This window comes from Lemur catta, chromosome 1 (assembly GCF_020740605.2).
Source record: "Lemur catta isolate mLemCat1 chromosome 1, mLemCat1.pri, whole genome shotgun sequence".
Taxonomy (NCBI): Eukaryota; Metazoa; Chordata; class Mammalia; order Primates; family Lemuridae; genus Lemur; species Lemur catta.
Genome location: NC_059128.1, coordinates 156,387,462 through 156,415,122, shown reverse-complemented (window position 1 = coordinate 156,415,122; position 27,661 = coordinate 156,387,462). Strand labels below are relative to the sequence as shown.

The following is a 27,661-nucleotide window of genomic DNA, read 5'->3' as shown; positions in this document are numbered from 1 at the left end:
AATTTAGGGGACAATCAGTGCCCCATCACACAGTGTGGAATTCTCCCAAGGGCTCAAGTCCCAGAGGGGCGTGTTACCAGGCAGAGCGATTAAGCGGACCCTCCAGCTGGCAATGACGGTAAGCCAGGCCTGAAAGAAAGGCCCAACTAGGAATGAAGGGACCCAAGCGGCTCCCCAGGTGCAGTGGAGGAAGGGAAGAATGCATATTCCCAGAGTGCCCACTAGGTGGCAGACTCTTTCCTGTACTAAGCGCTCAAGAGCATTCTCAAGCACTTGGTTAAGCTCAGGTAATAATAACAATCACCGGTAAGGATGGTCAAAATGTGGATTCCTGGGCCCCTCTCCAGAGCTTCCAATTCAATAGTCTGGGTGGAGCCTGAGATTCTCATTTCTACCAAGCTCCAGGTTCTGCTAGTGCTTCTGGCTGGGGACCACACTTTGAGTAGCACCAAATAGATTATCTCAGACTCTGGGGAGGGAGGAAGCAGATAGGGGCAGGATGTGGTCCTCATGGCTGAGCAATCAGTTCAAATTGCAATAAGAACTCCAAGGAAGTGTAACGTGGAGATAGAAGGATGGAGCTGGGTAGGTAAGGGTGGGTAGTGGAGGGGAACGAGTCACTCACTCCTGGTTAAAATAGCCTCTAACACTACAGCAGATTTGAATTGTGGGCTCTGCAACAGAGTGTAAGGGCTCCAGAGCTCTCATTCTAGTTAAATGTGTTAGCAATTAATTTACTTAGGATGATTGTAGCAGATAGGTGCATAGGTATGTGCAGATTAAAATAAAAGCAGTATCAGACCAAAATGAAAAATAAAATATATGTTCCAAAAATAAGCCCTAAAGAAAAAAATATTTAAAAGTACTATAAACATAAATCAGTGATTCTCATACTATTTGATGCAAAAGACTATTTTAAAAAAATCTGGTTCATTATGGACCAACACATGGTTCTACTGCACAAGACTTTTATATAGCAAGGCAGGCATGGTGGCTCCCACCTGCAGTCCCAGCTACTCAGGAGGCTGACATGGGAGGATCACTTGATGTCAGCAGTTTGAGACCAGCCTGGGCAACATAGTGAGACTTCACCTCTAAAAAATTTTTTTTCATTAAAAAAAAACCTTTTATATACTAAGGCACATATAACTGACCAGGCAAGTTTGACAACACCCAACTGGTCTATATCCTGTTCAGCAAGATGAATCCATGGATCATGAACTTGGATGTCACTGGCAATGTCAAATTGCTATGAAAGTTTCTAAAGCTTACTCTCAATTTCTGTACTTGCATCAACAGAAGTGGTAATAAACACTCTGCAGAAGTCCACAGTCCAGAAACCAGTCCACAAACCACACTTAGAGGTGCACTGGTCTAGCCTGGCCAGATGACTGGTTTGGGAGATGGGCTTACTGCACAACTTCAAGCAGTCAATTTGTCTTTTGGATCCTTTCCCACAGATTTAACTTTTTGTATCCTTAGGGCTATTTGGTTCTTATCATTTCCACTTGGGTCCTTGGAATAGGGCTAGTTGGATGTCCTTTTAGCCCTGCTGCCATTTCTTTATGCTTGGACATCAAGGACTATATCCTGTACACAGTGGGCACTCAGTGCACACTGATGGGCAAATCCATGGATCTGTAGCCCAGGACTGAGATATCTAGCATGCATAGGGGTTAGACAGCCAGGAAATACACACCCAGTGTGGATGGACATCAAAATAGAACTCTCCTCCTATTGACTACACAGAGGTAGCTGACAAGCAGAGCAGATGGAGAACCAACTCTGTAAACGAAAGGCTAACCATGCTGTTGTCCTGGCCTCATGGGTGCATCACTAAAATAGAGGTGTCCATTGCAAATGAGTGAAATTTATTATATGAAATTCTTGGGTCATAACGATGTAGGCATCCTGGTGGCATTTTCATGCTGAACCCAGGGATTGCCTCACATCCGTGTCAAGGTGGACCCTGGTGGATACTCTGGAAATGACAGGAGAGTTTATCTTACTTGTTTTCCTTGTAAATATTAAAATCTTGAGGAAGAACTTTAATAATTTAATTATATTTTCTTATTAAATAATTTGCTGACTTTCAGTGAAAGAGAGCTGAATGACTGCAAAAGGGATGATCAACTCTCACCTCCCTGAAACCTCATGCTCCACCCACTCCCATCTGTCATGCGGCCCTTCACTCCTCACCAGGCACACAGTACGGTCCAAGGAAGTTGATTAAATCATGATTTAATGATGCATAGCTAATGATAATAATGATCATAGTAATAATGATAGCTGCTATTCAGAAAGTACCATTTCAGGTACATCATGTTATTTAATTGTATTAACAATCATGTAAGTTTGCTCAAGGACAGAAAGTAGAAAGGCTGGCTAGGATTGTAGCTCAAATGTATCTATCAGTCTCAAAAATTTGCAGTCTTAACCACTGTACTATTTCCTTATGGCCTTGGATACAAACAGAGACCATTTCCTCTCACTTTTAGGGTGCCCCAGCAAACTGAAAAGGGTAGTGTTAGAGCTCTAGGTACCTAAGGCCAAGAGTTCTCATAAATGATGGAGATATAGATGGGCTCTGTGAATGAATGAATGAATGAACATGGGTACCAATTGTGAATGCATCAAATTTAGTTTATAAGGTTTTTAGATCATGAGATACTAGAGTTTCCTGTTGGCATTTCACTGTAACCTGACATGGTTTTAATGCCAGCCCATAAAATTTCAAGATACACCTGGTCACAAATGCTAGGACTAAATCTCAATTGTATTTCAAACAAATTTGGCACATGCACTCGGACACAGACATGCCCTACATCCTGACTCCTTTGAAAAAACCTTATTTTACCCTTTTTCTCAATAGCTTCTTCAATTTCTCAGATCTCCTAAATCATAAATATGAGGGACAGTTGAAACACAAACTGTTCCAAAGGGAACATGTATACTTTTGACTATACTCAAATCAGAGCTCATGACGCTATTTCACTATTATTTTTTGGATAACCCTATTTTCAACTGAAACAATCTGAACGCCCAATTTCCCAGGTAAACTGGTAGTTCCCAGAAGCTTTCAAAGTATTTTCAGAAAAGCTAAAAGACCAGCTCTTTTGCAGGAAGGATAAATATAATCATGTGTTTATGTTCAAGTTAGAACAGTTTGTAAGAGTCCTTCCTGGCTCATATATAGGAATCTTTGCAAACTTTCATTATTATATAATGGTATATGATTGTGAGATTTTCAAACACACAATTTAAAATTTTACCATGAGTCAAAATCCTTAAAGAAAAACAGAAAAAGATCTTTCTTTGTTGTTTTTTTTGAATGTTAAATTGAAAAAGAATGGGAAGTTACATAAACTTGGACATTTAAAGACACAGGTTGACTTCTTGCACATTGAAAGACACACATTGATTTAAGAAGCAAAGATTTTGGAGAGCCCTAAGACAATAAAGCGATCAGCACAAAGACATCTGTCAGGGTGGAGGCGACCTGAGGTAAAGAACAGTTAAATCTAATGCAATCAGGAACTTAGGCCACTTCAACATTTTTTTTTTTTTCTTATGAGGTGACAACCTCCTAACACCATAATCTCTCCTTTCAGGATGATGACACAAGGATTTAGTGAGTAAAAGACAACAACTTAAAACCTCCCTTTCAAGCATGAATTGTCTATTTAGGTTAAAGGTAGGTATGGAGAGCCCATTAGCTACTTACTAGAACAACTGGGAAAAGAAAATGCACACACAAAAATGTGGAGAAATGTGGGAAAAGAAATGTACGCACACATGCACTTCAAAGCAAGTAGTTCATACAACTACAGCAATGTCTGTTTCTGCTCAGCTCCAAAAACAGAATTAAAGCCAAAACTAACAACCCTTCTGTTCATTAGAGAAGTAAAAATGTCTTCTCCCCAAGCGTCGCCAACACTATGTGAAACTGCAATGAACTGCTTTCCTTTGGATCTCATTTATTTATGTTTAAAAGAAGATTTGAAGATAAAGAAGCCTAGGAACGGAACAGTTGGGGAAAACACATGGACACTATGCACTGGAAGAAATGTAGACTGAGCACATGGTTACAACAGGAAATTTTTTTCCCTTGTTGAAACATGTGATAATGCTCTAATGATAATCTGGTTACCTTTACATTTCTTCTCTTCTGTTTGGAAGGTCTGGGCACTTGAGACACTCTGATCGTTCACATCATCGTGGTCCAGATGGAATATTGAGCTAGTCCAAGTGGCCTGGATGAGATGTGGCGACTGTTCATTTTTCAGCGTGCTGCGCCTCTCTGAATGGCTCTTTCTATGTAGGCAGGCTTCAGACATTCCTACTAGCTTCCAGTCGTGCTCTCGGTCTGGGCAGTGCTTCGGTTTGTCCCAGGCTGGAAGGCCATTTTCTAGAGGGTGGAAAAACATGAGATGACGAGCTGTTGGCATTGTCAAGGTTTTGCTGAGATGCAGAGCTTTGGAAGGCAAGTTGTTTCTCAATTCTTTCAGGCTGACAGTGTTCACATGCCACTTGACGGTGGTGATAAGATGCAGAATTTGTCAGCCTTGGGCATTTAGCCACGGCAGTTGGATTGCCTGCTGGAGTAATCAACATATCCCCCTTTATTTTAAGTGCCTAGAAAGCCGTTAGTTCCTCCATGGCAAGGACGTGCTTTTACCCATCCCACTTGCACAGCAATGGTCCAAGAGCAAGTTTACACCAATTTATGTTACTGCTTAGATGACCATTTGAGGTCTTGAGGGTCAGGGCTGGCCGTGAACACTTTTCAGGTCCTTAGGACATAAAACACCCAGGATCCAGCCTTGTTTGACTTGGGTTTTATCACAGGCTGACCTGAGGGACACCCTGTTACTTAAGTGGGACAGGCTCACGTGGCCACACCGAGAGTGACAACTCTGTTCTTACCATCTTCTACCCTAGATAGCCTGAAAAAAAATAAGAACTCGATCTTATATCAAATAGAAGTTTTATAAATGGCTTCAGCTTCAATGTTGTCCCAAATTGGCAATAAGATCAGATGAAAGGAAGCACATAGTGCTTTAGCTGTGGAACAAATTAACAGCCCTGGTGATGGAATGATGAGCTGAAAACCTCTTTGGTTGGGGTACCAGCTGCTTAATTATTTATGTATATTATATTGTTTTTATCAATTCAATTTATAGGGACTTGAGGATCCGGCCTCTAGAAAATGGAAAAAAATGGAATGTAATGAAAAATTTCTCACACTAACCTTTCCTGGTATTTCATTTTTATCTCCTTGAATATCTTTAGTATACATGGGCTTAGAGAGCACAAATGAGCAAGCTATTATATGTGTATATATATTTGTATGCATATTGTAGACATTAAAAAACATAATCCATCTGGTCATCCATATTTGCAGAAATTCTTAAGCTACTGTTTGTCAAAATTAGAAAAAAATTAATATAAATAGAGGTCTCCTCTTAAAGTGATCATATACAGTGATTGAAAGACTTTAATTTACATGTGAATTTTCTTTCATGCTGAAATTATCAAAAGACCATGGACACCCATGTCCCTGGTGCTTAGAGAGACAAGTCCATCCTGACCTGTGACTATCACAGGGAATTTTAAAGCTTCCTTTCATACATTTAAGATGAATTTTAAATTATTTAACAGACGGGTTAAACATGTTTTAGGTTTTCATAAGCACCCTCTCTAAAACTGCCTAATGTTTTTAGTTGATGTTGGTTAGGATGGTTTCTCACTTGTGGAAGTTGCATTTACCCTTCTGGGTCTTTGTGTTACAATAAGAAAATTCGGATGCCTGTGCACATTCTATTTCTACTCCAGGAGAAAACCATGAACAACAACAATAACAATAATAAAGTAATAATCAACATATGATTTTTGGTCACCATCAGTGGAAATGTTGTGGCTTGAAATACCTTAATTTGGCCAGTAAGCAATAGGTCTCCTTTAAAACAATCACACAATATGCTAGCTTTTGGGTGTAAAATTTGATCTCATTCAGAGAAGAGTTCTGAAAATTCACTCTATGCAAAGGGCTGTGCTAGGCATTGTATCTGGTAAGTTAAATTCTTCCTTCTCAAAGTTTGCATGGCATTATTTATTGCAGGGTGAATCAGAAAGGTCTGGACTCAGTTCTTCAACATATCAACTGAGGCAGCTACTGGTGCAATTACAGGCACTTATTCTCACTATCCATTAAAAGAAAGCAGCAGATTGAGATCTTGGGAGGTTGCATTGCATTTCAAGCTAAATATATCTATGTAGAACTCATTCAAATATCTATTATCCATGAAGGTTTGAGGTTTTCACGAGCTAAATATAAAGCTACTGAATGCAAGGGTTAATTTGGGACCTAAAGAGATTCATTTTATTTTTATAGACATGAAAAGTCTTCTCGCCCATGCATGTTTCTATGCATGTTTCTACTTTATTTTCAGAGACTCTAAATCTTCAGCAAATTGCATCCTGTAAAGCTTAATTTAAATAATGTTAAAGTTCTCAAGCTATTTTGTAAAGACTTCAGTTTTTGATTTTTCTGCAGAAGTTCTTAAAATTTAGTATTAATTACCCTGCCCTAACAGAAATTAAGAAATACAAACTGGGTAGTCACTGCTTCCTAGTGAAACACTGCTTGGATGACAGATGCTGAAAGGGACTCCACCCCAAGGGGACATTCTCCTTTAAAACACAGCCTGTAAAAGCTTGCTTAGTAGTCCCCTGGGCTAGAAAGAAGGAGGTTTCTTCTAAGCAGGGGAGGCTATACTCGGGGTGAGGCAAGGGATAGGATTGCCTCCCACTTTCCAAAGAAAAGCAGCTGACATGGTTTGGGAAAAGGGCTCCATTCATGGGAGGCATTTACAAGCTCATAATTACTGTCTGTAATTACATTCACAATAATGATATTCAGTTGCTTAACTGGCAGGTTTATTGGTTGGAGCACTGCTGGGAAACATGCGGGCTGAGAAGTCCTGGCTGGGTCATGGGAAAACTCAACAGGGATTTATTTAAGGAGAATTCTTGATTCTTATCCTCTCAAGAACAGGGGGCACATGCACTTCCTAGTCCATTCCCAAGGAGGATGCCACAGCTACTACACCAGCCTCCTTGAATTCTACCTACTGGATGTACTGTTGGTGGAGGGAACCACAAGCTACCTCCATATACTTATGGTTGGCAATAATGGTTTTCAGTAATTTCCTGCTATTACTATGTCCAATGTCCACATCCTATGGTTCCCTCAAAACTCACATCAGTCAGACATTTCTTTCTGGAGGGATTAACATCCCAAAAGATTAAGTCAGTGATTCTCAAATTTGGTGTGTATCAAAATCACCTGAGATACTATTAAATGACATTGAAGACCAGACTTTTTGAAGTTGGAGGGGCCTGGGCATGTGTATATCTACTGATTTCTCCAGGTCATTCTGATAAAAAACAGAGTTTGAGATCCACAATGTTAAGACAAATTTCAGGTAAGAAAATAAATTATTGGTAGGTTTTGGATGAGTACGCAGTCTCTTTCTCAGGCTCTAATGTTTTCCACAGCCTTGGAGTAAATTTTCATTATCATTCAAAAATTCATCCATTGTTTTGGGGTCTACTGAGTGAAGCACGAAGTCAGATGTTAATTGGATGTTATCTTGGAGATTGCAGGTATGGATGTAAATAAGTGTTTACTCAAAAAAACCTATTGTTCTGAGCATTATCTGGAACACAATACACACAGTAGTGGAAATATATATATATATATATTTAAAAAGAAGTATTCTATCGCTTCTCAGCCTTTTGCCTAAGATCAAGTGTAGTATCTGTTCTTATCAGTTTAAAAAGGAGTATTATAGAAATGATTGTATCTTGTTATTCACATGAAGCATGAACCCTTTGCTCTTTAATGGATCCCGGCAAACATCTGGCTTTTAATACTTCACAGTCACAATTAACCATTTTAATTTGTCAATTATAATGAATTAATAAATAAGTAGAATCAAAGAAAATAACTAAATAGCAACATGTGAACTGCATTGGCCTGTGTGTCTCGAGGAAGTTTAGATGCAACTGATTGAATTTCCATTTCATGACCATCATTCTAATGGCTTTGAATGTCACAACACTGATCCAAAGCATTCTTTCGCAAAAGAGAAGCAAACGTAAATCTCATTAACATAATTACCTACATCCTATCTCTGGAAATTTCATTAAAGATGGTAGAAAATAAATCTGTCCATCAAAAAAGGGAGAATTATATTAAAATATTCAAGTATTTAAGGACACAAGAGCGAGCTGATACCTTAGAAAAAAGCTAAGGCAAAGGAAACAGGATTATGACAAAGTGGTCAGAAAGGGTCAGGCTGGGATTTCATGGCACTCATTTTGAGTGTTTAGCTTGTATTAAAAGGCCACAAATATTAGGTACTGGGACTGCAAACCATATCCTGTATTAGGGGCATGTGTATATAGTGTGCTTTGCAACCCTAGCAAGTGTGTAGAATTATCATGGTATAGTATCTGACTATTAGGTATGAGGCCTCTAATTTCAATTTTTTACTTCAACCCATAAGGTTTAGCTTTGCTGAATTTTCAGCCTATGTACATATTAACTGATTTTTTAGAATCATATAGGACACAAGGAGACTAATATGTGGTTCAGCATTTACCATAAGCCAGGTACTGACCTAGACACTTTTCTTCATCTTCGCAAATATCCAGGGAAGTACACGTTGATGGACTGCTTGATTGACAAGGAACCTAAAATTCAAACAAGCACTTCATCTGCTCTCTTTACCTGTTGTACTGTTAACAGATGTGTTCTCATTATTGGCCTTAGTTTGATGAGCAGCAATTGACCTATCGTTTGATTAGTACTTTGAACATTCTTTAGAAATTATACTTATTGCCTCATTCAATTTTCCCATTACTCATGCATATTCATAACAGGTCTCCTTGCTTTTGCTCTCAGTCACCTATAATTCATCGTCCACAGAACAGCAAGAGCGAGCTTTTAAAAGTATAAATTAGAGTATATTTTTCTGATGCTTAAAATCTTCTGATGAATTCCCATCACTATTGGAATAAAGTCCTAAGGCCTTATGTGGCCTCGAGGCCCCATGGGACCTATCCCCGCCTCTGCCCCTGAGCTCCTCTGCAGGGCTCTGCCTCTTGCGCCCCATCCTCCAGCCATGGCAGCTTCTTCTTACAGGGGAAGCTCATTCCCACCACGGCATCTTATAGAAGCTCTTTCCTATGCCTGGAGTGCCCCTTTCCAAATCCTATACAGCCAGCTTCCTGTCATTGAGGATTCAGAGGGACTGTTCCTGACCAGCCCCCCAACCATTTTCTACATATCCTCTGACTTTAGTTCTTCATAATACTTTATCACCAACTAGAACTTTCTTGTCTGTCTTCACAAGAAATGCAAGCACCATGGGGACAGGGACCAGCCCTGTTGTGGTCATTGATGTGTCTGTAGCACTTGGAAAAGAACCTCATATGTAGTAGGTGCTGGACAAATATATATGAGGGTAGGGAATGTGTGTAGAATTATTATCCCCATTTTCCATGTGTGGAAACTGAATTTAGGAAGTGACGTGGATGTACATCATAGGCCTGGATTCAAACCCTGGTCTTCTGACTTTTTAAACTCTGACTTTCTCTCATTAAATTTGCCTCTAGTTGCCAAAGATGATAACCTCTGATCTAGTCTGGAAGCCATTTGAAGAAATGGTTCATCCTTTATATTTCTTGGTAGTCTCATGAAAAGTGGTTATTGGAGAGGTAAGAAAAAAGGGTTGCTTCTGCAAGCTTAGAGATGTGGATTTTCTGTAAAATGGGGATATACTATTGTTTTGATGATTAAATAGGTTAATACATAAAAAGGTCTTGGAATAGTGTCTGGCATGTTGTAAGAACTCGCTAAGTGTCAGCTCTTCATTTATGCATCCAAATGACTTCTCTTTCTCTTGCCCCACTCTCCAACATTCTGTCCTCTAAATATGATTTTTAAAGGCATCCCGAAAGAAAGGAGTTTGATAAATGACCTCCCACCACTATGGTAATGGCTAAGAACCTGGGATGAGTCACCTCCCTGCAGAAGTTGTATTTTAAAGAGGATGTCTGGAAAGTGTTGGGCCATAGCCCAAGGAATGAATCTCTAAAACTGGGTTCCCAGCTGCTGTGCAAGGCAGGTCGGGGAGGCATTTGGGTAAAGTGGGCATCTCTTTTAAGGCTGGCCTTGCCATCATCATACCTGGCTTGATTGGCTTGGTGGCTCAAATAACATAATAATGAAGACACAGGTTTGATCCTAGTCAACCTTCAAGGCCTAGCTCATTGTTTAAGCTTTCCTGAAGCAATCCATCCAACCTCCAAACTTCCATAACACTTTCCATGTACCTCCCTCCCTCCCATCTTCTACCTGGTGATATAACCCTTTACATACATGTATATAATTTCCTTTTTTGTTGTTGTTGTTAGTTAACATTCACAGTGCCTAGCACAATATCCTAACTAATATCTATTGTCTCCTAATAATCCAGCAACTTTGCAAAGAGGAAACTATTTCCTAATCACAGACTCCAGGCCTATTTTCTTATCCAAAAGCCATTCGTCTGTAAGAAGGAGGACTCACCACTAAAAGTAATTCAACATAGACTTTCCACTACTCATAGTATTCTCCCAGAACTGCTGGTGAAAATAAAAATTATTTTGCTTTTTAGAGGCAGGATAAGACAGTGGGTAAGAATATAGGCTATGCTAGCCAGGGTTCAAATTCTGGCTTTGCCATATATTAGCTGTGATTTGGGGCAAATTGCTTTACCTCTATATCTATCTATATCTATAGATATAGAATATCTATAATATTTGATTGTGTCTCTTCTGTAAGGCAAGAACTTACCATGTCCTCCTTGTATCACGTCAATGGTACCCACATCTTTTTTTTCCTTTACTGAACTCTAATCAAATGATCCGTCTGTCAATGTCTATAGCTCTAACTGAACATAATAATGAAAGCTACCCCTTAATGAAGCTGAAGAGCACATATAGTCTTCTATTTATCCAGGAATTTCTATTGACTGAGCAATAATGTGCCCCATGCAAGGCAGAGTTAGCCGTAACTGGTTAGCATCAAAGTTCTGCAACAAAAGGCAGATGCTGCAGTGCAGCCTTAGATGTGCTCTGTGACCAGAGAATACAGAAATGGCAGCTAGATGGCTCTATTTGTTCTTCCTTGTCCCTAGACTGGGTAAACCAACTGTTTTTACTTTGGTGTTTATATCAGATGCCAGAGAAAGGCAGCTGGTGTCTCAAGGCCGTCTTTGCAGGACCTCTGAAACACTGGCTTACTTCGTCAGTCTACTGACATCTGGGATGGGACGGGCTGGTCACCAGAGGGCAGGCTACTGGCTTGTTTCCCAGTGCCATGGGATCCCCCCAGGGTGGCTCTGCCTGGGAACCTTCTGCAGTAGCCAGAAGCGTTTATTCCCATTTATGGTCTCTGCGGGCGGAGGGCTGCCCCAGTTGATGCCATGAGACTTATAAATTTGGAATATTTGGGCAAGGGAGGAAAGACTTCTCCAAAATAGAGAAAAGTCAAATTGTTGGCTATTTTTAAAGAAAATTTGCTATTACTACTTTTGGGACTTGTGATGGAAGGTTACAGGACCTTGCTGAATCTCATTAGCAAACTGAGGATGAGGTGGAATGAAAATACCTCACAGCGTTGGTGTGAACATTATGTAAGGCAACACATGGGTCTGACCTTGAGCAGAAATACAGTCAGTGTTCAAAGTATCCCCATCCTAGCCATGTAGCTTTCCCTTACTATTCCAGCCTGGGGTGAGTTTCTCTTCCTTCAAAAATCATTTATTATTTATTCTAAGAGAATGCATCATGTATCACTTCTTAGCTCTTATTGGTGTACAATAGTATTCCCAATATGAAGATGTAGATAGTTCTTGAGATTGTGACCAGATACTACTTTGCTATTCTCCACAGTTTAAGCCTGCAAAATGGAGCAGAATATTCTGGCCATTGTAAGACACATGAGAGCACAGGGAGGGGGGCTTTCTAGGCCATTGGCTTCTAATGGAATTGGGGGTAGAGAGGATGAGAAAGGAAGGAAACTGTATTTATTATTGTGTACAAGGTACTTCACATGCATACTACTACTACTACTACTGTTAATGCTCAAATTTACTGAGCACTTACTGTGTGCCAGGCTGCCCAGACTAGGCTCCATAAATAAAAATTACTATCCACTGAGCACCTACTATGTGCCAGATAGCACCTAAGCACTTTTCATACATTATTTTATCTAACTCGGACGACCATACCAAGAATAGGTGCTATTTCCATCATTTTAACAAATGAGCAGATAGGGTAGGAAGATTAATTGATTCCTGTGATTCTGTTTAGAATGTGTTGCAATGTACTGTTGGTCACTCACCTTTTTCGATTTGTGAGCTCCTGAATAGCTGGGGCCATGGCTTGTTTAGCTTTCCTTGGTATATTAACAAATGCTCCTTGCCTTGAGTGAAATCTAATTAAACTCGGTAGCTCTCCAACTTCTCTCTCCCTCTCCTCCGTGACCCAGCGGGAAACAGAAGTTGGTGAGAGAATCCTTCTCACATTGTGCTTGTCCCATCCTCCTGTCACTCGCCAAGTGCCTTTCCTCCTTATCTGCCCTTGCTCCCCATACTGTTCTCCCCAAACTTCTATTCCTTCATTTCCTCCCCTTTCCAAGTGCTGAGTGTCTGTGGCTATTTCAAGATCTTGAGCAGAGATCTCTAAAATAAGGTGACACTGGGGTTAGGAAGAACATGATGAAGTTCTATGTATATTTTTATTGAAAATTTAAAAAGAACTTAAGTTTATTGACACTGTATTTATGCATGTATAGAATGAATATATGAATGAACCAAATATGGGGTGGGGTAATGTGCTCAAACATTCCAGCCGGGTGGACTGATCCCAGGGATGACTCTGCTGCTCAGTGAAGGCCCACAGAGGCCCTTACTCAGCCCTTGCCCAGCCCTTGCTCAGTCCTTGTCCAGTTACAGGAAATATGCCCTCAGAAATATCTTCTCATAGGCAAAATCTTGCAAAATTAGCCTCTTTGTTCAGGTAGGCTGCCTTCCATTGCTGTAGGTTTTGTCTTTCTTTAACCGAGCACCTGACTATTAATTTTCTTTCTTGTTGAGACTGGACTTTTCTGTCCCTGTGTGCAAGTGAATTTAAGTTTGCTATCACAGAGGGTTTCTCTTATTTCATTGGCAGGGATTCTCAGTCCATTAAGTGGGTGAGATTTGGGAGCTGCTAAGAGACAAACAAATCTTTTCTTTATCTGGTTACTCCCAACTTCTCTGGTTTTCCTGTATATTCCATTAGGCAATCACTATCCTAATGAAAACCAACCACCATGGCTATGGAAACCTCAAATAATTATTCTGAAACCAGAAACTACACTGATAATCTCTTGATAATTAGTGAAAACCATTAAAAAAATTTTAAAAGTGTGTGTTTAGAACCTTTAAATGGGATGCATATTAATCTATTTTAAAGTGTAGCCTGAAACAAAGTTTAAAAATAAAACAACAAAACAATGAGTGTTCAAAGACTGTGGTGGAAATTCCACTTGGCTTCATGAAAACATGGTGGTGACCAAGTTGATGGGCAGCGTCTCACAATTATTTAACCACATAGGGACAAACTGACTGCTGGAACAGTGACCAGAGGCCCTGAAGACTGGGAAAGTACTTTCTGGAGGACACAATGGAATCCTCCCCTAGGAATGGTCATTTGATTTTCCATAATTCATACCGGATTTAATCAGAGAGTCCTCAGGTTGGATGACTCAAACTTTGAGGTAATTACTCTAAAGGCCACAGAGATTCCATTTAGGATATTAGAAAAGCTACAGCTGTTGCAGAAACATTCATATTAAGGAGCCACAAATGCACATAAAAGGGAACAGATGTTTATTGCCAGGATTAGATTTCTCCTGTGCAAAAGTTCAGAGCATAATGTTTATTCTTGTTGCCAGTCTGAACCCACATTTTTGAAAAAACATATCATATAAGATGGGCCCCATTTTATGTTTTCAAATATGCAATACCCCTTCCAAAAGTAGGAAATATATGTGAATCTTTTCTAACTTTGAAAACTAGGACTGGAGTATAATTTGTGGATAAAAAAACTTTGAGATTTACAATTTCTCAAATAAAAGAAAAAATGTAGCTTGGATAATAGACCAATTTTATACATCACACTGTAAAAGTTTCATTACTTGGCAGCAAAACACATATTGTTTCAACAAATTATACTCGGGATTAATAAAATGGACAAAAAATATATATTGGTGTTAACAGAGTAACATATAAGTCCTCCCCTGGGTTTTCATAGAATGTCACTATAATTTTTCATTTTTTGGTACCCCAGTGGCACTAATTTTCCATTTTTTTTTTTGGTGAAAAATACATAGGATCAAGATAAAATGCAGATATTCATTTAGGGAAGAGACATTTAAATCAGGAAAAGTTTGGTTTTTTCTTTTGTTCAGAAATAGAATCACTGCTATATTATGCACATTTAATTCTTGGTTATGATAGCAGGTGAGGTTTTTGGACAGGTGAGAACTTTTTAAGAGTAGGTGCTTTTGGGATGTTTTCAGGTCCTCAGAATACTGTTAAATACACCAAAAATCTATTTCATTAAAGGGGCCCTAGTGGTATGACACAATTACCTGCAGGGAGTGTAATGTTTCCCTAGGAGTGTCTCACTTAGCACCCGCACCTCAGAGGTACTGTCCCAACAGTATAAATAGAGGAACGACAAAATTATTATTATTTTTTACCTGCCTGTCTTGTGGAAGATAATTTAGGACTACAGATGGGTCAAATCACTTGGTACTATCTGTTCTATGATGTTTTTACAGTTCAGGCAAATCAAAAGAAGGAGGTGAGATTTCTATTGTCTTTTTTGTACTTTTCTGGTTTTATTTTTCCTTTAAACTTTCAATTACTTGAAATAGAGTTGATGAGGCTGGGGCTGGAGAGGGGTCCAGCCCTGAGTTCCCGCAGGCCTGCCCCTCTCCAGCCTGTTTGCCCCCACTCAGGCCTGGTGTGCCCCTGTGCCTCCCTCTATTCTCAAATGGCCCTGGAACATCTAATCTAAGCCTGTGCTACTCAAAGTGCAGTCTGAGGACCGGCAGCCTCAGCATCACCTGGGAGCTTGTTAGAAAGGCGGGATTTCTGATTTCTGGTTCCAGAATTGGTGAATCACAATCTGCATTTTAACAAGATCCCCATGTGATTCACATGCACATTAATGTTTGAGACACTGTTCTAGGGACACAGTCTCCACATAAAGTAGAAAGAATTTGTTATGTATGGTTACCCAATTTAAACTTTGGTGGGATTTAATATATACTGTATAGAGATAAGATTTATGATTTTCCTATTCAGGAACCAAAAGGGGAAAGTAATATCTTATGGATTGCAGGTTGGGGAAATTACATGCAGAATAAAAGGGAGTGCATTTAATGTCTTTATTTCCTAAATGGTTAGTTGGTAAATTTAATTCATTAAAATAGAAAAATCCAAACCCCAAGATTTCTGAGATTATAATTTTATATTTTTATAGGTTTTTCTTTTCAGAGACATCCAACAAAATAACAAGAATAACTAACATTTTATCTATGCTTATTATGTGTCAGGCACTTATTTTGAGCATTTCCATTTTATATTTATAATAACCCTATGAGGTAGAAATATTATCCTTATTTTTTATATGAAGAAACTGGAGCACAGAGAGGGTAAACAACTTGCCCAAAGTCGCACCATGGATAAATGATAGTCAGGATTCAAACCCAAGTAGGTCTGGCCAACCATGCTACAATTTTGCTTCTTTTTTTTTTTCCTCCTTAAAATTTTTTATTTTTGTTTTTCCAGAAGTAAACAATAGTTTTCCATGCATTTTGGAATAAAAATTACTATACCATTAAGATGGCTAAACTAGACATTGTAGACAACCAATTACATATTACCATAGTTTTGTTTGTTCATTTGTTTTGATTTTTTCCATTTAACAGGGATTAATTCATAGATATATAAATAACTCAGAAGTTTAATGAAAGTTATTCAAATGTTTGGACAAGAAATCATCAAAAATTTTTGTTTACTGGACAATGAAATATTTCCAGGAGCCAAGACAATTGTTACCTTAAACATTTTTACTCAAATGTATTTGTTACATTATGAATCATAGTGAATTACTGGTATCATTTAAACTTGTTTCAATGATAACTTATATAGTTAGGTTATGGAACTTTATGTGACTCATTATAAATAGCTTAATCATAAAAATGAAGAAAAAAATTGAGTATATTATACATTAAAGTACCTCATGGATGGCTGCCAACTTTTTCACATTCCATTTCTATAAAGTGTAGTGCAATAATTTAATGAAATCTATAAATGTTACAAAATCATTTTCACAGGGAAAATGTGTCTAATATTTTAAAGTTCAAAATAGCAGTGATAGAACATAAGATTGTAATTCATGAAAGGCTCAGCAAGTTCATGAACTTAAATGAATTCTTTTTGAAGCTAAAATGCAGAATATAAAGTGAAAATGGTATGATGTTATCTGAGTTATTTTTCCTAAGTTATAGGGTTTTTCTATAGATTTTGGTCACAAAATTAAACTTAAATAGTGCTATAAAATGCTTATTAAATATTATAAATTCAAACAGCAAATTGAGAAATATTTTCAATATGCAAAATGAAAAAGGATCTAATTTATTTAATATCAATAAAATAAAATATAGATTATAAATAAATTTCAATAATCTAAGTAAAAAACAAAAAAAAATACAGGAGCCATTTTTTTCACACAAAAAAAGAAAGATTGGGGCAATTAAACACATACATAGGCATTCAGCCCCACTAGTAATTTAAGAATTGGCGAATTCAAATTAGAATGAAACGATAGGTACTAGGATATTTAAGAACACTTTAAATAAAGAATACTTCAAGTCTTCTTTCAGTTTCTGAACACTTGATGAATAAAATAGAATAGTTCTAGTTTCCAAAATATTAACTTTATTATTGCTGAAGTAAAGTCGTATATTGTAGGTTGAAGTAAAAATCAAATAGACTTGCTAGCTCCTCTCTTCTCAATATCATCCTTGGGACAAGACCCTTTAAAATGAGTGTGAATTCACAGTGTAGACCAGTCTACTCAAGTTTCTGTCTCTCACTTGGCTGAACAGAACAAAGAAATACATAGAAATGAATGTGAATGTTTGCTAGACTGGATTTACTCAGTCAGTGTATAGGAGCTAACATCAACATGGACATACTTGGGGAAAAATGCTCCTCAAGGAATCTGACAATTCTGCTTCTTAATGTGAAGCCAGCACTGAATGACTTAGATGATCATCACAGGCTAAATCACGAAATTCAATGGAATAAAATATGTGGTTAGAAGTTTAAAGAAAATAAGGCTCAGCGAGGTCACATTCTTGCTCAAAGTTACCCAGATGGGAGAAGAGCTGGGGTGGGTCTTCTGATTCTTTGTCTCATAATCTTTTAATTGAAAACATATGATTTTTAGTATGCAATAAAGATTTATTGCTCAATCTCAATGCTGTTTCAAATTCTGACATTTTGACTCTATACCTCAAACACTAAGAGCTGTTTTTCTAATTACATCTTTTTCTCTTGCAATAAATTTACCAAACAAGAGACAGCTGTGCAAGGAGGAATTTTGTTTCCCACACTAGCTGCTGCTGCTGATTTTTAAAAAATGTTAGTGTTTATGGTGGGATCTATCTCAAATGGTCAAAAAACTTAGAAAGAAAAAAAAAACAAACAAAATGAGCAAGGTAATTAAGAACTGATTTGTTTCTTAGCTGCCCATCTGGACGGTTAGAAGGCCACCAAATAATTCAGAACTTGACAAAAGGATAATTTCATTTTGAGTTTATGATATTGAGAGCTAACCCTTATAGAGGGCCTACTATGCACCAACATGATGCATATTGTGTTTCATTTACTCACTACGGCAACACTGTGAAAGAGATGCTATTAATAGCCCCATTTTACAGGTGAGAAAACCTTAGCTGAGAGAGCTAAAGATGTTGCCCAAAGTCATAGATTGTAAATGGGGAGCTGTTTTCATTATTCCTAAGCTACATTCTACAGGTGAGGCAATTGCAGCCCAGAGAAGTAAAGCATTTACCACCATCACAGAGCTAGTTAAGGGGCAGTACGGTGCCTGGAATCTTCTTTAAGATGAGTCAACTAGTCTGATGGCAATTGGGAATTCCTGTAATTACCACAGGCCATATCTTAGCACAAATATTGCTTTGAGAGAGGTTCATTGATTTCCCCAGGAAACACCATTTCAGGAAGGAAAATCTCTCCTAAAAAAAGAATGGAGTTGGCCAGGTGCAGTGGCTCACACCTGTAATCCTAGCACTTTGGGAGGCCGAGGCAGGAGGATTGCTTGAGGCCAGGAGTTGAGAACAGCCTGAACAAGAGTGAGACCCTGTCTCCATAAAAAAATTAGAAAAATTAGCTGGGCATGGTGATGTGCTCCTGTAGTCCTAGCTACTTGGGAGGCTGAGGCAGGAGGATCGCTTGAGCCCAGAAATTTGAGGTTGCAATGAACTATGATGACTGCACTCTACTCTAGCCCCGGGAACAGAGCAAGACCCTGTCTCAAAGAAAAAAACCTAAAAAACCAAAACCAAAACCAACCAAACAAAAAACAATGAAAAAAGAAGGGAGTCAAAGGACGTATTTCTTTAGAAATATATTGAGGACATTGTGTCCAAATGAACAGGCATGTCTGATTTCATCCATGGAGCAACAGTGTCTGAGAACACTGATGCTTGGGAACTTGAAAGGCATGATTTTTTGGAGGAAAAAAAAGTCCCAGCTTAAGATACAAGCATTTCTAGCTGTATAAAAATTTGGCATGAGATATTTTCTGACCAAATGGTAACCAAAAGAAGAAAAAATATTGTGCTATTAGCAATTATCCTGTTTGTTCTGGTACATGTCTACAGATGACAGCTTCCGCAGAGCTGAATTACCAAGATGGTGCCAAGGTGCTCTCCAATCTAAACATGGCATGTTTCTCTTATGCATTTTCATTGTTGTGTTTATTTAGGACAATGTAGCGGGTTAAGTGGAAGCTGTTGCAAAATGATCCATACTTGCTACACCAAGTGGAATAGGCAGTTTACTTCCTAGGAAGCCCTATCTACAACTGCCTCAATTCTAGGGATACATTTGCCTGAAAGGATGAGAATAGAGAAGGAGGAAGGAAAGTGCTGAAGTGAAGAAGCCCCTCTGGAAGTTACCATGCCTGCCTGTGGGGCTGCACCTAGGCTGGAGGGGCTCACCTAGGTATTCCTTTTTCATATTTTTTTTGGTTTTGTTTTTGCCTCCCTGGAGACAGTTGGCAATGTCTGGAAGTATCTTTGGTGGTCCCAGCCGGGGCTGTGTGTGCTACTGGCATCTAGTGAGTACAGACCAGGGATGTTGCTAAACATCTTACAATGCACAGGACAGCACCTGGCCACTCTCACTAAATAATTATCTGTCCTAAAATGTCAATAGTCCTGAGGTTGAAAACTTGGAAGGTGAATGAATTTCTCATGGTTATAATTCAAAATATTCTTCCTCTGACCCTGGGCTTTGCCCCACCAATCAGTGGAGAGAAAGTCTGATTGAATTGATATACACCAAGGTATGAATGGCTGATAGGATTAGTGCCAACAGGAACACCAGTATTTGACGCGACTCACTAATTTAATGTAAGGTCAACTCCCATCAATGGAATTGTTAACAAGGGTGTCATAATAACATGGACACTTATTCTTGGTAGATGGGAAAAATGGTGGGATTTATAAAGCATTACTCACTTTTTAAAGTCATTAATACACATAAGCACATCCGTGATGTGGTGCCAGGGAAATATAATCATGTATACTTTTTTCTTACAAGAAATGATTTGCACTTGGTATTGATCACAATTGCTTTCCAGCAAGGGAAGAAACAGTATAAGACATTTCCTGTGCCCCAAACAAACCTTATTTTCGTTTCCCTTCACTGCTAATATTGACGTGTAGGTTTTGATATGATAGGGCCCATTTGTTAGGTATTTGAGGTGTCCTGTCACCATAAACCCCAGGCTGTCTTCTCTCAGGACTGCAGTGGATCTGTGTTCGGATGGCATGCTATGTGGGTTTTTATCTTAGGCAAGTGAAGGAGACACAGCTGGAGCAAAATAATGAGCAGTAGGGGTGAGCTACAGAGTCATTTCTTCTCATTTTAACATCTTTGCTTTTCTTTATGACAGCATATTATGATGCCAAACTGAAGTGATCCTACGTCGGCTAACCCACACTGGATGACTTCATAAATCACTTCATCTTGTTCTCTTTGTTTTTCTGACCATTGTCTAGGGACATGTGTGGTATTAATAAATTGATGTGTGACAATATTCCATGCCCAGTTCAGAGGCAAACTAGCTCAATTGGTCCTAGTTCAGTGGGCTTTGAGTAGTAAAATTCAGAGAATAGTGGGAGCTAAAAAGGGACTTTAGGGCCACACCAGTTCAACAACCTCATTTATGGAAAAGGAAATTGAAATCCAAGAAGGTGACATGGTTTGATCCAGGCCAGTGGTCCCCAACATTTTTGGCACCAGGGACTGGTTTCATAGAAGACAATTTTTCCATGGACCATGGTGGTGGAGGGGGATGGTTTGGGATGATTAAAGCACATTACATTTATTGTGCAGTCAAACCTCTCTGCTAATGATAATCTGTATTTGCAGCTGCTCCCCAGCACTAGCATCACTGCCTCAGCTCCACCTCAGATCATCGGGCATTAGATTCTCATAAGGAGCTGAAACCTAGATCCCTCGCATGTGCAGTTTCAGTAGGGTTTGCTCTCCTATGAGAATCTAATGCCGCTGATCTAACAGGAGGCAGAGCTTATGTGGTGATGCAAGTGATGGGGAGTGGCTATAAATACCGATAAAGCTTTGCTTGCCCACTGCTCACCTTCTGCTGTGTGCCCTGGTTCCTAACAGGATGTGGACCAGTATTGGTCCATGGCCCGGGGGGTTGTGGTCTGCAGGTCCAGGCCTCTTGAACAGTTAAAAAACAAAACCAAGCCTCCACCCCCTGCAAATGTGCTGACTACCAGTGCAATCAATGTTCCATCAGAAGCCTCCCATGTAATGCAGGGAGAGCTGAGACACAGTGTGGGATGAGACGAGGTGAAGGCAGAGAGCCCTCATCCATTGGAGTGACCCCTCAGTTTCCAGAGCTAGCAGTCCCTGTCTTTTGTATCTAATTTGTACTCAGGACTAAGGCAGCAGTTGACTATTTAGGATCAAATAATATTGGGCTGAAATATTCAGATGATTCTTTCAGCTAAGGTAACTGGTAGCTGTTCTAAACCAGGGTGCCCCTGGGGGGTGGCAAACGATGGCATTCTATAAGAAGGGGTGAGCAACTTTGGCAATGTGGTATGACGGGAACAATAGCAGCCAGAATAGTGGTGAAAAATTATAAGGGTGACAAGTAGACCAGACCCTTAGATGGCAAGAGTTTCCAGAGAAAGAGAGAGAGAGAGAGAGAGAACAGAGAGAAACCTAATTAGGAAGTGGGTTTGGTGAAGTTATCACTGGACTGGGTCAAGCTGTCCCAGGTCTATGAGCCCCATACTCCAGCCAGTGTAGGTTTTGTCCTCTTGGCCAGTGCACATGGAGATCAAAGGCCTTTATTCAATTGATTTGTGGCACATGGAAAATTCTTGTGAAAGGCAGGGCTTGATAGGGTCAGGAAGCAAAGCACATTCTCAATCTTGTAAATCTGAATCTTACCCAGGTCTCCATCAGTTAAGCATGTTGTGGACTGTCTACGTTGAAAGGAGAGGGGACTTAAACCATGGATACAACTGCCCCTGCTTGAAAACAGAGATTAGGTTAATCCCAGCCCTGGACAGTATTTCCTGAGTTCTCCTAAGAGAAAGGGCTGGATAAGAATCATAGAAGGATCTTTAGAAATCCTTGTCTGGAGAGGAGGGAGCAGTATACTCAGATGTCCTGTGGAGGCAGGCCAGCAGCAAAGGATCCCAGGAGCTTTACTCATACACTCAGGAGCGTCTTCTGCACAAACATCCTAAAGCAATACTTATAATTAACGTGTAATTCTCAAAGGATCAGGCCTGGAAAGCGGGACTGGAAGATCCATTTCTGAGTCAGACTTGTGACTCTTTACTTCCTAGACTGAGGAATGGGTTGTTCAGGAACGCGGGATGGCATTTGGTTAACGAGGTGTCATCAAACTTACCCTCTAACTTTGAAGCAAGAGAACAAGACAGCTGCGCTTGTTCCCATAAGCTTTTCTGGCAAGGGTGGTGCCTTTGGCCTGCAGATATGGTGGCGGTGGTGAGGGAGCAAGACGATGGCATCTATCATTTAGTATGTGAGGCTCACTACGTCCCAGCCGTGGCACTAAGCACATTCCTTTATTTCTTTTGACCCTCACACTAATACTGACATAAATAGCGATCATCTCCACTTTACAAATGAAGAAACTGAATATTAAGAAAGGGAAAGCAACGTGCCCACGGCCACAGCTGAAGAGGCGGAGCCACGCTGAGCCACGCTGGGGACTTGACTGCTGGCCTGGGCCCTTGGCCCTGCTGCCCCAAGGCGTCGGCCACGCGGCTGTGGGTCGGGGCATAAGCGCGGGCGGGTGGAGCTGGAGTCAGGATGGCTCACACTTCCCTGGCTTGAAGACATATTGTACTCATTATTTGCTCCTTTTCTTCCCCATCCTATTCTACATTTAAGATAAAAAAGACAAAAGGGGAATAAAGAGAAATAAAACAGAGCTTTATGGAAAGAATGCAGCAAGAAAATAAAAAAAAAATAGGCAGACTATCAAACGAAACAAATAGGAAGGTCCTCTGTTCCATTTGGAAGTCATAGGATGCAATAAAACAAGAGCTGAGAGACAAGAAGGCGGCAAGGAGGGCTGGAGGTGAGGGTTTGCCCAGGCGGGTCTCTGAAGCCAGAAGACGGAGGCCACAGCAGTGGCTGGGTGGAGCCGTCTTATTATTAATCTTTTCCTTCTCTTGCGGGGCTTTGTGGGCTCTTCCTGAGCTGGCAGCAAGCAGGAGGGGCCGCTGCAGCCTCACTGCCCTTCTGGCCCTCGGGAAGCCACTCACCCTCTCTGAGGACCCTCCTCCTCCGATTCGTAAAGGAGGGGTAGTTATGGAAAGGCCACCAGGCTTGAAGAGGGCTCTGCTTTGATGTTTCTTTGTTTACTCTTGTTGGGACTGAACAAGTATTTGTTTGCAGCTCAAATCATTATGTTTTAAGCCCTCGCAAATTAAACATGCTTCATAGACATAAATAAACATTCTCACCCTGTCAATTCAATTTCCAACAGGAACAATCGAAACATTTTCAAACATTTTCCACTTGACCTGTTCATCTCACAGATATATCATTATTCACTAGTTTATTCTGTCTGGATTTCCAGGGATAAATCTATCTTCATAGCCTAGCTGCATAGGGCCAAAACGCAAGAGCACTAACATTTATTGAGTGCCTGCTCGTGACAACGACTGTACACACATCCTTTATTGATCTAGGCTCTTTGCCTTTTTTTTTTTTTCCAATCTCTGTTACTTCCCCAGAGTGTACCATAGGACTTGACATGTAGGAGGCCCTCAATAAATGTTTACTGAATGATTTAATTAGATTCTCACCACAACTCTAGGATTCTTTTTGCCCCCATTTTACAATTAGAAAATCGAGACTCTGAAAGGTTAAGAAACTTGCTCCAAATCACAAGGTTAAAAAGTGACAAACTGGGGATTTGAACCCAAGGACACTTGACTCTAAAGACTCCAAAGTCTGTGTTCTTTTCAGTACACCACGCCAACTCTAGAAGCTAGAAAAGGTGGGCAACATTGACTAACCTAGCCCTGTTTAGAGATGCTGATATTGCCTGGGAGAGGGTCAGAGGACTGCAATGGACACTTTTAAAACAAAAAGACGACTTCAGTATAAAGACCAAGTCCTTCCTGAACTCACCTCCATAATATCATTATGTAGCTGTACAGTCCTTTATGACATAGGCTCACCATCAAAATCTGTGCACTCCCTACTTCCTGGGCACACAGGTAGACTGCATTTCCCAGCCTCCCTTGCAGTGAAACATGGTCATATGACTGAATTCTAGTCAATAGAATAAGTAAAAGCATTGGGCACCGCTTCCAGGCCTGGCCTGTAAAACACTTCCTATGCATCTTGTTTCATTTTCTATCTCTCCCCTTCTGTCAAATGAAGAAAATTCTGAGGTCCCAGAGGGAGATGTGGATACAAGAAGGAGAGAGCCTGGGTCCCTAAATAACGTTGATAAGTGTCACCTGCCAACCAAGAGCATGTGGCACTGGACTTAATATGAGTCAGAAGTAAAATCCTGTTGTATGAAGTCACTGAGTTTTTGGGGTTCACCTATTATAGAAGAGAGCATTATTTTACTAATAGACACTTTGTGGTTCCAAATAGCTTGGCTATCTATTATATCATTCAACATTTTATAAATTCCATCAGAGGTGTGAAGGATCATCTATGCAAACAAACAAAACATCTGTCTGGTGCATTGCTGCATGACCATAGTGCATTACTGTAAGTTTATGAGCTTAGTTTCTCCACCTGTAATTTCAGGGTGTTGGATGGTCTGTAAGATTCCTTCCCAGTTCTAAACTTCTATAAATCTTCTCAGATATTAAAAAATATGTACCAATGTGTTCAGAAATTATGATCTCTTGAGTGTGAGCTCTTCAAAGGTAAGAACTATTTCTCAGTTGTGTTTATATGTCTAATAACTTAGATGCTCAAAAATGTTAAATTGTATTAGAATTTTCTGTTGGAAAACCTCAAAGAATTTACTCATGTTCTGATTTATTTTAATAATTTCTTGATCTAATTTGGAGCACAGTATCAAATGATTGAAATTCTCATGAATATTTTCATTATGCATTTCTGAGTATGATAGGTTTTTTATATTCATTTACATAGACTTAATCTTTGAAGAATGATTTTATAATAATACTGAAAGACTTTTTTGATTAAAGGTAATGCCAATGGTAATTGGTATTCTGATGGCTTCATTTATAGTTCTATTTAGCTAAATAATATAGGAGAATAATTCCTACTTAGTGTTGAGAAAGTTGGGGTATAAGAATACTTAGAATTTTCTCATTCAAATGGCTCTTAACATGAAGTCCATAAAAGCAGTATTGGGGGAAAACTATGACCAATTTCAAAAGTTTGAAAAGGCCCAAAGGAAGTCATACAATAATATGAGGCAGGCTGTGATACTTTCATGAAAAATTTTATGCGTTCTGGTTTTTTAAAAACATATAGAAATGCTTCTGTATATTATATCTGTGTAGTGTGGGAACATTGGTCATTTTATCCTGCTCATCAAAAATATCAGATTAGTAATTAAATATGTCTTCAATTACTAAAAACAGGTCGATGAATTCTATTGGTTCATAAATTCAGTTTGGCAAGTAAGATGTTTGAAAGCACAGAATTCAGGGGCGGTGTGTGTCAGGGGAAAATAACAAGAGGGCCTTGGCAGAAAAATATTGGGAACTACAATTTGACACTGTGCAATTAAAATAAAATATAATTATGGAAAACCAGTGCTTTTTCAATTTTTTTTTATTGGCAGTATCAGGGAGATGTGTATCCCCTTCCACTTTCTGCTACCACTTTTCACATGATGTGATAGCATCATGTTAAGCCCTACACCCTGGGGAGTGCTAAGCATCAATGAAAACACTGTGTGGTATGGTCTCTTTGCCTTGGCTAGCATAGGAACTGATGCATATTCAAAAATGAAGTAATAGATTTGAGTGTTTCTCTTGGAATTGGTTTCTAGTTTTATTTCACTGTGGTCTGAGAAGATACATGGTATGATTTCAATGCTGAATGATCCTTGGGTCAATAATGAAATTAAGACGGTAATCAAGAAATTCCTTGAATTGAACTACAAAGGCTATACAAGCTATCAAAATCTATTGGGATACAAGGTCTGTGGAAATGGCTGTGAGGCTGGCACAGTGGCAGTGGAAGGGGGTTTGGGGGACATGTGGTGAAGGGGGATCTTTGATTGGATTCAGGAATAAGAATGTGAAACAGAGGAGATGGCAGCCTAACTATTCGCAAGCCTTTGTGGGGAACGTTTGTGAGGGATAAGCCTTTGCGTTTCAAAGATAACTGAAGATTCAGGAAAATTACAAGAAATTGCTATGGAGGAAAAAGAAGGCTAAAACATCACAGGAATCCCAATTCAAAGATCGATACCCAGATCATCTGAAACATCTCTATTTAGTTGAAGAGGAAAGACTCAGGAATCAACCAAGAAAAGTGGACCAGCCTTTGTCAGAAGAGTAAGTTGACCAGCCTTTGTCTGAAGAACAGTGTAGCGTTGACCAGGCTTTGTCTGAAGATCAGTATAGATTTGACCAGCTTCAGCCAGAAAAACAATGTAGCAAGACAGTAAGATCCTTTAATATTCCAAAGAAAAATAAAAAGAAAACATCAAATCAAAAAGCACAAGAAGAATATGAACAGGTACAAGCTAAACATGGTGCTAAGAAACAAGAATTTGAGGGAAGAAAACAAGAGAGAAAGAAGCTCAAAGACACTACAAAAAGAAGAAAATGGAAGTGTTCAAAATATTGAGCAAAAAGACTAAAAGGGGCCAACCAAACTTGAATTTACCAATGGAGTATCTTCTTCAAAAAATACAAGAAAAAATTAAATTGAATATTTTTTTCTTACAGGTTAAAATATCTTCTATTTATTAGGTTGTTTTGTATGTGTAATGGGTACCTCCTAACAATGAACTTAATTTGTCAACATAAACTGGATTGCTAAACTGTACTAAATATATTACTAAATATGTAATGTCCACATATTTTTGTTCTTGTAAAATAAACTTTTCTATGTATGCTCCATATAATACGACATGTTTCTTATGTATTTGCCTCTGAAGGAAGGTTGGCCTGAAGAACTGAAAGAACCTTCTATTTGGAAGACAGGCTCAAGCATGTAATACTTTTACAATATGAACTTTGTATGAAATAAAATGTTTTGGAAAAAAAATCTATGGGATACAGTAAAAGCAGTCCTAAGGGGAAAATCCATAGCCTTAAATGCCTATATGAAAAAGACAGAAAGATCACAAATTAACAACTTAATTTCACATCTCAAGGAACTAGAAAAGGAAGAGAAAACCAAACCCAAAGCCAACAGAAGAAAAGAAATAACAAAGCTCAGTTACAAAATCAATGTATACAAATCAGTAGCACTCCTATATACTAATAACAGTAAAGCTGAGAGTCAAATCAAAGACTCAATACTATTCACAATAGCTACATAGAAAATAAAATACTTAGGAACATACTTAACCAGGAGGTGAAAGATCTTTACAAGAACTATGAAACACTAATGAAAGAAATTACATATGACACAAACAAATGGGAAAACATATCATGCTTATGGATTGGTAGAATCAACATTGTTAAAATGTC

The 27,661-nt window shown here is 39.1% G+C and overlaps 1 protein-coding gene and 2 pseudogenes across 3 annotated transcripts in view; 2 read left to right on the top strand and 1 right to left on the bottom strand.

Moving 5' to 3' along the window:
• The window catches only part of THRB (thyroid hormone receptor beta), a 357,640-nt gene that overhangs the window by 65,335 nt on the left and 264,644 nt on the right, over nt 1-27,661 (bottom strand). For all 3 annotated transcript variants that reach the window (XM_045537904.1, XM_045537896.1, XM_045537913.1), the window contains one exon: nt 4,151-4,408. In XM_045537904.1, the coding sequence (XP_045393860.1) occupies nt 4,151-4,408 (258 nt within the window). The remainder of the gene's footprint in view (nt 1-4,150; nt 4,409-27,661) is intronic.
• On the top strand, nt 7,785-7,898 carry LOC123631009 (annotated as a pseudogene).
• LOC123643141 lies at nt 26,166-26,935 on the top strand (annotated as a pseudogene).